Raw genomic sequence first — 12,542 nt, forward strand, 5'->3', positions numbered from 1 at the left:
CATGTCTGTTATCGGCTTTGCTGGATCTGAAAATAAATACAAATGAAACTTGTTGAGAGTGCGCCTCCGTCTTGGGACAACCTTTCTTTGTGGATTAATAACGGCCTGTCCAGCCGTGGAGGGAGCACCACTGCAGAAGGAGCAGGGCTGCGTGACCTCACTTGATGTCGCGTGTAGTTCAACAGGTTAGGAAATATCAGCAAATCTGCTAACTCGACTTTGAATTCAGCCCACTGGAGGGTAATGTACTGTGTTTAAATATGAGGCTTGTGAAAATTATACCCACTTGGAAAAAACGAACTTGCAGGACTACGTATACCAACATGCACTGGCTGTGACTTACTGGAGGCCCATTATAGGGAAGTATTTAATGGTTAATCATGTGCCTGCAATTGACTTAATGATTTGCCTCGCATTTGGCCTGTGAACAAGGGCAAGGATGCCCAAAACGCGTCTGGCCTGGAGAGAATGAATTCCATGTCTGTTATCGGCTTTGCTGGATCTGAAAATAAATACAAATGAAACTTGTTGAGAGTGCGCCTCCGTCTTGGGACAACCTTTCTTTGTGGATTAATAACGGCCTGTCCAGCCGTGGAGGGAGCACCACTGCAGAAGGAGCAGGGCTGCGTGACCTCACTTGATGTCGCGTGTAGTTCAACAGGTTAGGAAATATCAGCAAATCTGCTAACTCGACTTTGAATTCAGCCCACTGGAGGGTAATGTACTGTGTTTAAATATGAGGCTTGTGAAAATTATACCCACTTGGAAAAAACGAACTTGCAGGACTACGTATACAAACATGCACTGGCTGTGACTCACTGGAGGCCCATTATAGGGAAGTATTTAATGGTTAATCATGTGCCTGCAATTGACTTAATGATTTGCCTCGCATTTGGCCTGTGAACAAGGGCAAGGATGCCCGAAACGCGTCTGGCCTGGAGAGAATGAATTCCATGTCTGTTATCGGCTTTGCTGGATCTGAAAATAAATACAAATGAAACTTGTTGAGAGTGCGCCTCCGTCTTGGGACAACCTTTCTTTGTGGATTAATAACGGCCTGTCCAGCCGTGGAGGGAGCACCACTGCAGAAGGAGCAGGGCTGCGTGACCTCACTTGATGTCGCGTGTAGTTCAACAGGTTAGGAAATATCAGCAAATCTGCTAACTCGACTTTGAATTCAGCCCACTGGAGGGTAATGTAATGTGTTTAAATATGAGGCTTGTGAAAATTATACCCACTTGGAAGAAACGAACTTGCAGGACTACGTATACCAACATGCACTGGCTGTGACTTACTGGAGGCCCATTATAGGGAAGTATTTAATGGTTAATCATGTTCCTGCAATTGACTTAATGATTTGCCTCGCATTTGGCCTGTGAACAAGGGCAAGGATGCCCGAAACGCGTCTGGCCTGGAGAGAATGAATTCCATGTCTGTTATCGGCTTTGCTGGATCTGAAAATAAATACAAATGAAACTTGTTGAGAGTGCGCCTCCGTCTTGGGACAACCTTTCTTTGTGGATTAATAACGGCCTGTCCAGCCGTGGAGGGAGCACCACTGCAGAAGGAGCAGGGCTGCGTGACCTCACTTGATGTCGCGTGTAGTTCAACAGGTTAGGAAATATCAGCAAATCTGCTAACTCGACTTTGAATTCAGCCCACTGGAGGGTAATGTACTGTGTTTAAATATGAGGCTTGTGAAAATTATACCCACTTGGAAAAAACGAACTTGCAGGACTACGTATACCAACATGCACTGGCTGTGACTTACTGGAGGCCCATTATAGGGAAGTATTTAATGGTTAATCATGTGCCTGCAATTGACTTAATGATTTGCCTCGCATTTGGCCTGTGAACAAGGGCAAGGATGCCCAAAACGCGTCTGGCCTGGAGAGAATGAATTCCATGTCTGTTATCGGCTTTGCTGGATCTGAAAATAAATACAAATGAAACTTGTTGAGAGTGCGCCTCCGTCTTGGGACAACCTTTCTTTGTGGATTAATAACGGCCTGTCCAGCCGTGGAGGGAGCACCACTGCAGAAGGAGCAGGGCTGCGTGACCTCACTTGATGTCGCGTGTAGTTCAACAGGTTAGGAAATATCAGCAAATCTGCTAACTCGACTTTGAATTCAGCCCACTGGAGGGTAATGTACTGTGTTTAAATATGAGGCTTGTGAAAATTATACCCACTTGGAAAAAACTAACTTGCAGGACTACGTATACCAACATGCACTGGCTGTGACTCACTGGAGGCCCATTATAGGGAAGTATTTAATGGTTAATCATGTGCCTGCAATTGACTTAATGATTTGCCTCGCATTTGGCCTGTGAACAAGGGCAAGGATGCCCGAAACGCGTCTGGCCTGGAGAGAATGAATTCCATGTCTGTTATCGGCTTTGCTGGATCTGAAAATAAATACAAATGAAACTAGTTGAGAGTGCGCCTCCGTCTTGGGACAACCTTTCTTTGTGGATTAATAACGGCCTGTCCAGCCGTGGAGGGAGCACCACTGCAGAAGGAGCAGGGCTGCGTGACCTCACTTGATGTCGCATGTAGTTCAACAGGTTAGGAAATATCAGCAAATCTGCTAACTCGACTTTGAATTCAGCCCACTGGAGGGTAATGTACTGTGTTTAAATATGAGGCTTGTGAAAATTATACCCACTTGGAAAATACGAACTTGCAGGACTACGTATACCAACATGCACTGGCTGTGACTCACTGGAGGCCCATAATAGAGAAGTATTTAATGGTTAATCATGTGCCTGCAATTGACTTAATGATTTGCCTCGCATTTGTCCTGTGAACAAGGGCAAGGATGCCCGAAACTCGTCTGGCCTGGAGAGAATGAATTCCATGTCTGTTATCGGCTTTGCTGGATCTGAAAATAAATACAAATGAAACTTGTTGAGAGTGCGCCTCCGTCTTGGGACAACCTTTCTTTGTGGATATATATATATATATATATAGATATATATAGATATATATGTAGATATATAAAATATATACACATATATATGTATATAGATAGATAGATAGATAGATATCCACACGCCATACACCCTTCGCTCTGAAGCATAGCGATGGCCAGCAGTGTTAAAGAATGGAATATATATACGTTTTATTTTTTTTCTTCAAAGTGGTCACAGTACACAGTGCCTCTCACTGCTGGTGCTGGAACAAGAGGTAGACCGACCCACTCAGTTCAATTTCTGCAAACAAAATACAGCGCACTCCATGAACACGGGATCACTTTGACTTCAATGTCAAAGCTTCATGGCAAACGCCGACGTGTTTCCACTCAAAAGTCTTTTGCACGGTACTGTGTCCTTTGTTAGTTTCTCCTACATATATATAAAACCTGTCCTGCTCCTTATGAAGCATTCTGGGAAGTGTAGTGTTACATTCTTCTGTATTATGCTGGTGTTTGCCATGAATCTTTGACATTAAAATCAAAGTGATTCCGCCGGGATTCTGGAGTGCAGCACATTTTTGTTTGTAGATAGATATATAGATAGATAGAAAGATAGATCTTTTCATCGGTTATAGCTAATTGAAGAAACTATATATCATGCACTCTCCAGGCACAGTGTTGTCATCAATTTATGTCATTTCAGATGTTATCATGTTATCAGTGATGTTATCAATGATGTCATAGAACATTTCATGAGTGATGTAATATGTGAGGTCATAAGCAGTGCATGGCAAGGGTGTGAGTTATAGTTTCTTCAGTTAACTAGAGCTGCTGGATATCAGTGTTTTTTTAGCTTTAAATATGACATTTCAACTGACATTTTCACCCAACTATAACACCACTTTAACCTATGTTTTTTTCAGTGACTTTCTAAGGTTTCTTTTAATGTACAGTAAGATATTATTAGGATGACTTACTATAACGTGACTTTAGTCTTTGTTTTTTTAGCGAATGTCTATGGTATTTTGAACATAAATTAATATTTAATTACCACACTTCATAATACTAACCCGCACTGTGCAGTGTATGGCATGGGACCAAACCATGTGCCGCACCCTTGAGGGTGGCCAACCCCGTGGGTTGTGAGCTTGTGGTACGGTCATTCTCTGCAGAAATTCCCTAGTGGTAGCTCGTTGGTATATATAAATACATTTTTAAACCAAATTTTTCAAAAACTGCTGAAAAGATTGACACCAAATCACAAAACGCTTGCTTTCTGGATCAAGATCTAGCTTTATGCCAAATTTGGTTCAATTTCGTTCAGCCGTTTTGCCTGTATCACTGTTCAATTTTCCTATGGCAAATTGCATAGTGAAAACATGTTTTGGGATCCCCCATTTTTCTCAGCCCCTACTTTACGGATCACCCTGAAACTTTCCCGGAAGGCTTCTTTCACACTAGAACGTTTGCGTATAGTAAGCCTTGTTAAGAAAACAAAAAAGGTAGAACTTTTAATTCCAGTACAACTAAACCTAGACAACACATTTAACTTTTGGGATTGCAGTTTCCTCTACAGGATGGAAAAATCCTACAAAAGAAGGCAGTATTTTTACAACTAAAGACTGTGTGAAACACATCTACACAGATTAGTTTAGAAGGTACTATAGACTTTAGTATCAAAAGACCTTCTAAAATCACTCCACATGCGTTGCGTGCATACAGTACTTCCAATGTCAAATATTTCTATAATTTTTTATTTTTCTAATTCAACTCATTTTAAACATTACACTACTAGCATGCTCTTTTTTTCTGATGAAACTTAAGTTTGCGAGCGTCTTAAAGGTATGCCCTAAAAAGACAAAAGTCTCTGTTTCGGTTGAGCATAGCAGCGCACAAGCACTGCTTTTCTGACGTGTTGTTATCTATTTGGGCTTTTAACCAAGCCCGCCGCACGCCCATCTCTATAATTCGTTCATGGGCTTGCCCTTCAAAAATTCTTTGTTATCATTGGTAAGTGCTTTACGTTTCACTCTCGGGGCAGTTTTGTTACCGCCTTGGACATCGCCCCTTTACATAACCAATTATACTTTTGCTGATATGTTTGACCGCGAGCCAACTTCTTTTTCTTTTTGTGTCTCTGCTTCACGCTTATGCCGTGGCGCTTTGAATCAGCTCGCTTATGTGAAACTATTTTACTTTTCATTTTCAATTTACCTGGCAAGAAAAGTCCAGTTAGGAGTTTACAACGCTAATAGCTCTAACTCAAGCAAATGCAAGACCCATTGTTTTGCAAATGCTTGTTTTGATTTGTTTTGCTGACTTTGTGGTCCTATTCCTCCCTTTATGCTTTAGTCGTTGAATAACCTGACTGTGAGCAAAAAAAAGCACAGGGTTAATCGAGGGCCAGTCATTTCCAAAGGAACATGCCGAAAAGAAGAACAGCTGGATGCATGACGTGTGCAACATTTCAGAAGAGATGGGCATGTCGCCAAATGTCTGCACTTATCCTGAATTGTTACTTCATATTGTTTAAACAGGGGCATCTTAAGGATTTTGGGGGTCCTGGGCCAAACGTATTTTGGGGGCCCTCTTTGAAACAGCTTTGAATTTATGATCCAGCTTCAGCTCTTTCATGCCCTCTTTGGCCAGGTCACTGACAGTGCACAGACACACTGGTCCAAATTCTAAATGTTTTTATATCTAATATCCAGGGATAGTGACATGTTTTCAAGATTGTAACACAGCAGCAGCTCACTAAAAGTACTGCAAATAATCGTTTTGACACCCTCCAATTTCGCCTATGTGAGGTCCTGGTTTCATCTACAAGAAACGTTTTTATGTATGTTGCATAAAGCATAAACATATCTTTCTGCAAAATGTCTGCAACAGACTTTCACACGTCACTATGTCTCAGAGTGATCCCAGTCTCCTTTAGACAAGGTTTCACCTCCGAAAGGAATGACACTCCATGTTCAATGTTGCAGTGATCCTTTCCCAATATGCCTCAGAGTGAAGCCCATCACTTTAGACCGAACTATCATCGCCTCAAGGGACGGCACTCTATTATTAATGGCTGATGTGGTCCTTTTCCAGCATGCCTCAGAGTGATGCCCATCTCCATCAGATCGAAGCGTCATTGCCTCACGGGACGGCACTCTATGTTTAATGGCTGGCGTGGTCCTTTGCCACTGTGTCTCAGAATGATACCCATCTCCATTAGACTGAAGTATCATCGCCTTAAGGGATGGCACTCTATGTTTAATGGATGACATGGCCCGTTCCCACTATGTCTCAGTGTGATGCCCATCTCCATTAGACCAAGGTTTCGTCGCCTCAAGGGATGACACTGCCTTGTTCAACGACTGACGTGGCCCTTTCCCACTATATCTCAGAGTGATGCCCGTCTCCATCAGATCATGGTTTAGGCTCCTCAAACGATGGCACTCTATGTTCAATGGTCGACGTGGCCCTCTCCGACTATGTCTCAGAGTGATTCCTGTCTCCATTAGATGAGGTTTCACCTCCGCAAAGAATGACACTCCATGTTCAACGTAGCAGTGGCCCTTTCCAACCATGTCTCAGAGTGATGCCCATCTCCATTAGACTGAAGTATCATCGCCTCAGGGGATGGCACTCCATGTTCAATGGCAGACGTGGCCCTTTCCCACTATTTCTGAGGGTGATGCCCATCTCCATCAGACCAAAGTACCATCGCCTTAAGGGATGGCACTCTATGTTTAATGGATCACATGGTCTCTTCCCACTATGTCTCAGAGTGATGCCCATCTCCATTAGACCAAGGTTTTGTCGCCGCAAGGGACGGCACTCTGTGTTCAATAGGCAGAAAGTATTTTGTTTTATTCCTAAACCAGGCCATGGACAGAAGCCATTGGCTGATTCACCGGGGAGGAGTTTTTCACTGTGTTGTTTCAAGTGGTAATTCACAATGTCCTTTACCCACCTCTGGCGTCGAGCAGAGGCCTTATAAGATATACAACAGAATGATACAATGATGCCTCTTACTCAACTGTAATAAACCTAATTCTTGGTTTACTTCTCCTTTTATCCACACTTCTTGAAACAGTGCATCCCTCCAGTTAAGGACTGAAATCTTTAAAGTGTTCCCACTTGTGATACATCCACTCAGGACCTTCTACTTTTGCAGCAGGGGGCTCCTACTTCCAGGTGGAGTTTAGGTTCACAGTAATTGGTTGATAAAGCCTATTAATGGGATCTCTGCACTGTCTCCTCTAGAGGGCCAGCAATACCACGCATGTAAGCTGCCTGGATGGTGTATGTCTAGTTCCGTGCAAGCTTCCATAGCCTATAAGTGGTATATTGGTTCTGGATGAGCTTCCAAACTCTGTAGGTTGTACGCCCAGATCTATGTGAATTTTGTACGTACTATTTGGTTCCATGTCAGCTACTGTAGTCTATAGGTTGTAAGGCTGGATGTGTGAGTGCCTCTAGTCTGTAAGTGGTATTTTCAGCTCAGTGTGCTGCTAGGAGTGTAAGTGGTATATTTGGTTCCATGTAAGCTGCTAGTCTGCAAATGGTAGATTAAGTTCTGTGTGAACTGCTAGTATTTAAGTGGTATATTTGGTTCTATGTACGCTGCTAGTCTGCCAGTGGTACATTTGGATCCGTATGAGCTGCTAGTATTTCAATGGTATATTTGGTTTTATATATAGATGTTGCTAGTCCTTAAGTGGTACGTTTGGTTCTGTGTGAGCTGGTAGTATTTAAGAGGTATATTTGGTTCAGTGTACGCTGCTAGTCTGCCAGTGGTACACTTGGATCCGTATGAGCTGCTAGTATTTCAGTGGTATATTTGGTTTTATATATGCTGCTAGTCTGTAAGTGGTACATTTGGTTCTGTGTGAGCTTCTAGTATTTAAGCAGTATATCTGGTTCGGTGTACGCCGCTAGTCTGTAAGTGGTACATTTGGTTCTGTTTGAGGTGCTAGTACTTAAGTGGCATACTTGGTTCTATATTAGCTAATAGTATGTAGGTGGTATATGTGGTTCTGTGTGAGCTTCTAGTAGTTAAGTGGAATACTTGGTTTTATATATGCTGCTAGCCTGTAAGTGGTACATTTGGTTCTGTGTGAGCTGTTAGTATTTAAGCGGTATATCTGGTTCCGTGCACGCCGCTAGTCTGTAAGTGGTACATTTGGTTCCGTATGTGCTGCTAGTATTTTAGTGGTATATTTGGTTCTATAAATGCTGCTAGTCTGTAAGTGGTATATTTGGTTCTGTGTGTGCTGCTAGTATTTAAGTGGAATACTTGGTTCATTATATGCCACTAGTCTGTAAGTGGTACATTTGGTTTCGTATGAGCTGCTAGTATTTCAGTGGTATATTTGGTTCTATACATGCTGCCAGTCTGTAAGTGGTACATTTGGTTCTGTGTGAGCTGCTAGTATTTAAGCGGTATATCTGGTTCTGTGTACACCGCTAGTCTGTAAGTGGTACATTTGGTTCTGCGTGAGCTGCCAGTACTTAAGTGGAATACTTGGTTCTATATTAGCTGATAGTCTGTAGGTGGTACATTTGGTTCTGTGTGAGCTGCTCGTATTTAAGTGGAATACTTGGTTCATTATATGCTGCTTGTCTGTAAGTGGTACATATGGTTCCGTATGAGCTGCTAGTATTTCAGTGGTATATTTGTTTCTATATATGCTGCCAGTCTGTAAGTGGTATATTTGGTTCTGTGTGAGCTGCTAGTATTTAAGCGGTATATCTGGTTCCATGTACGCCACTGGTCTGTAAGTGGTACATTTGGTTCTGTGTGAGCTGCTACTATTTAAGTGGTATATTGGTCCCATGTGAGCCGTCAGCATGTAAGTGGTATATACCCCGAGACTGGTACAACCAGTTCAGTGTGAACAGCCCATGACTGCATCCATCTTGTTTTTCAGACCTATCTTTCTCTGTGGAGGTGATCACACTGGAGATTCGGGCTACATCGCCAGCGAAGGGTTCCCAAGCCACTACCCCTCAAACAAGAAATGCACCTGGACAATCACGGTATGTTCTCTTGCTGACCTAGTAGTGGGGTCTCTCTGGTGCAGACTGGAATAATGTCTCTCCTCCTTCTCTCACTTCAATTCTGTTCTCACTTCTGCAGTCACAGAAGTGCTTCAGTGTCACATTTCACAACACTGCCCTCACTTGCCTCAACAGAGTGTAACACTTTACTGCATCCCTTGATGTAGTGAAGAGCCAGTGGATCCCAGCTCGTTCCCTAGCAATACAATCTCACCCGTGCCCTCGGTTCTCTCTCATGCACTGCATACCAGTCTCACTCGTGCTGTCAGTCCTGCCTCATACACTTCAGTGCAGCATCACTCAATCCCTCAGCACTGCCTCATTCACTTCAGTGGCACCCACTCGAGCCCTCAGCACTGCCTCATACACTTCAATGGAGCGCACACGAGCCCTCAGCACTGCCTCATACACTTCACTGCATCATCACTCAATCCCTCAGCACTGCCTCATTCACTTCAATGGAGCAGACTCGAGCCCTCAGCACTGCCTCATACACTTCAGTGCATCATCACTCAATCCCTCAGCATTGCCTCATGCACTTCAATGGAGCGCACTCGAGCTCTCAGCACTGCCTCATTCACTTCAATGGAGCGCACTCGAGCCCTCAGCACTGCCTCATTCACTTCAGTGGCACCCACTCGAGCCCTCAGCACTGCCTCATTCACTTCAATGGAGCGCACTCGAGCCCTCAATACTGCCTCATTCACTTTAATGGAGCGCACTCGAGCCCTCAGCACTGCCTCATTCACTTCAATGGAGCGCACACGAGCCCTCAGCACTGCCTCATACACTTCAATGGAGCACACTCGAGCCCTCAACACTGCCTCATACACTTCAATGGAGCGCACTCGAGCCCTCAGCACTGCCTTATACACTTCAGTGCATCATCACTCAATCACTCAGCATTGCCTCGTTCACTTCAATGGAGAGCACACGAGCCCTCAGCACTGCCTCATTCACAGCAATGGAGCGCACACGAGCCCTCAGCACTGCCTCATTCACTGCAATGGAGCGCACACGATTCTTCAGCACTGCCTCATTCACTGCAATGGAGAGCACACGAGCACTCGGCACTGCCTCATTCACTGCAATGGAGTGCACACGATTCCTCAGCACTGCCTCATTCACTGCAATGGAGCGCACACGAGCCCTCAGCACTGCCTCATTCACTGCATCGGAGCGCACACGAGCCCTCCGCATTGCCTCATTCACTGCAACAGAGAGCACACGAGCCCTCAGCACTCCCTCATTCACTGCAATCGAGTGCACACGAGCCCTCAGCACTGCCTCATTCACTGCAACGGAGAGCACACGAGCCCTCAGCACTGCCTCATTCACTTCAATGGAGCGCACTCGAGCCCTCAGCACTGCCTCATTCACTTCAATGGAGCGCACACAAGCCCTCAGCACTGCCTCATTCACTTCAATGGAGCGCAGTCGAGCCCTCAGCACAGCCTCATTCACTTCAATGGAGCGCACTCGAGCCCTCAGCACTGCCTTATACACTTCAGTGCATCATCACTCAATCCCGCAGCACTGCCTCATTCACTGCAATGGAGCGCACACGATTCCTCAGCACTGCCTCATTCACTACAATGGAGAGCACACGAGCACTCAGCACTGCCTCATTCACTGCAATGGTGCGCACACGATTCCTCAGCACTGCCTCATTCACTGCAATGGAGCGCACACAAGCCCTCAGCATTGCCTCATTCACTGCAACGGAGAGCACACGAGCCTCAGCACTGCCTCATTCGCTGCAATGGAGTGCACACGAGCCCTCAGCACTGCCTCATTCACTGCAACCGAGAGCACACGAGCCCTCAGCACTGCCTCATTCACTTCAACGGAGCGCACACGAGCCCTCAGCACTGCCTCATTCACTGCAATGGAGCGCACTCGAGCCCTCAGCACTGCCTCATTCACTGCAATGGAGCGCACTTGAGCCCTCAGCAGTACCTCAAACATCTCACCTTCCCATCAGCAGCATCATACACTTTAAGGCATTCTTTTTTTTCTTTAGTCCTCAAACCAGCTCACCTGAGCGTATATCCAGACCAGTGCTACCATTTGTGCTGACGTATTCAGTTAAGTCAAAAGCCAGTACGTGTGTTACCGGAGGGGTGGCCCTCGCACTGTGGCTAACACTGGAGGTATGATCATCACACAGTCCTCTCAACCCTGGGCACTCTTCTAAAGGATCCCAGGGAGAGGTTGCACCCTCATCACCCACCAGCTTTCTATCCAGTTGGTGTACGTATCTCACTGATCACAATCAGCCCACGTAGGGCGCTATGTTTGGGACCACTCCCTACATATTTCCCTTCATTCAAGCAGAAATAAATAGAAAAGCAACTTACCCTGAGCCCCAGGTGAGGGGGAAGGGGGGTGCTCTTATCTCCTCCACTGCTTTTCCCTCCCCACTAGCCCAAAGGGTATCAAGGGTGGTCTTACCTCTACAGACCGCCTCAAGGTGCTTGGCATCCTCCTACTCTCCCTCAATAACGCTCTAATGCACCTTATACACTCTACTTAGACTTTCTTGCACATTACTGAAACAACCCATCCATATAGGAGACCGAATGCCCTTCCACCTACTTATGTTACCGCAAAACATAACTGAAAAATCAAGATACTAGATTACACTGGAACAAACATTAAACAATATGTTCGAACAAGATAAATTCTCCTGCAATGAAACAATCATTAAACACTACTGTACATTTATAATGACAAACATGCATTTGAATACATGAATATATCAAATGCAATGAGGAATACCTAAATAGCAAAACTATTAAGTTGATATCATTACCGGAATGATGATAAAGTATTTACTGTGAATATATGGATAAGTTACTTACCTGTAAATCCTAGTTCTCTTCCAGGGGTATCCTCATCAAAGTCATAAACATTGAATATTCCCGCCCTTGTGCGGGGACCCCGGAGCATATATAAAATACACACATATAAAGTATGAAATATGCACGAAAAATATATATATATAGTATTTTTAGTAGACAAATTTTTCATACTAAACTCATATATACATGTGTAAAACAACAATGCAGGCTATAATCATAAACAGGCTAAAATGCTTTATTTCTATGGAGTTTTTTTTTATTTTTATTTTTTAATCTTTACAAAATTACAATAAGAGAATAAATATCTACCAAAGCCCCAAAACTGGGCTTAGGGAAATAAGCAGTAGTAATCATTAGAGAAAAAGAAAAAAAACTACATTGAAAAACAATGGAGCATTCTTAGCCAATAGGCTGCATGCAGGTTAACACAGGAGAACCATAAAAACTGGCACCGTGCCTTTAAGACCCTGAGCACCTCCAGTATCCCACCATGCCTCAGGGGTGAAGGAGAGGTGACAGTTGGTTCACAGTTAGGTCAGTACTTTTTTACGGTGACAATATGTGTAGCCGATTCGAAAGATAGTCTGTCCTGCACTTCTAGGAGACGTGCGTCCGGGGAGGAGGGTGGGTTGTTTATGACTTTGATGAGGATACCCCTGGAAGAGAACTAGGATTTACAGGTAAGTAACTTATCCTTCTCTTCCAGGGGATC

General features: G+C 44.3%; 1 protein-coding gene across 1 annotated transcript in view; it reads left to right on the forward strand.

The window, feature by feature from the left end:
- Window positions 1–12,542, forward strand: part of PCOLCE (procollagen C-endopeptidase enhancer) — a 171,870-nt gene that overhangs the window by 78,848 nt on the left and 80,480 nt on the right. Inside the window, exon 2 of the mRNA XM_069215659.1 lies at window positions 8,837–8,945. Coding sequence (XP_069071760.1) covers window positions 8,837–8,945 — 109 coding nt within the window. The remainder of the gene's footprint in view (window positions 1–8,836; window positions 8,946–12,542) is intronic.

Source organism: Pleurodeles waltl, chromosome 12 (genome assembly GCF_031143425.1).
Source record: "Pleurodeles waltl isolate 20211129_DDA chromosome 12, aPleWal1.hap1.20221129, whole genome shotgun sequence".
Taxonomy (NCBI): Eukaryota; Metazoa; Chordata; class Amphibia; order Caudata; family Salamandridae; genus Pleurodeles; species Pleurodeles waltl.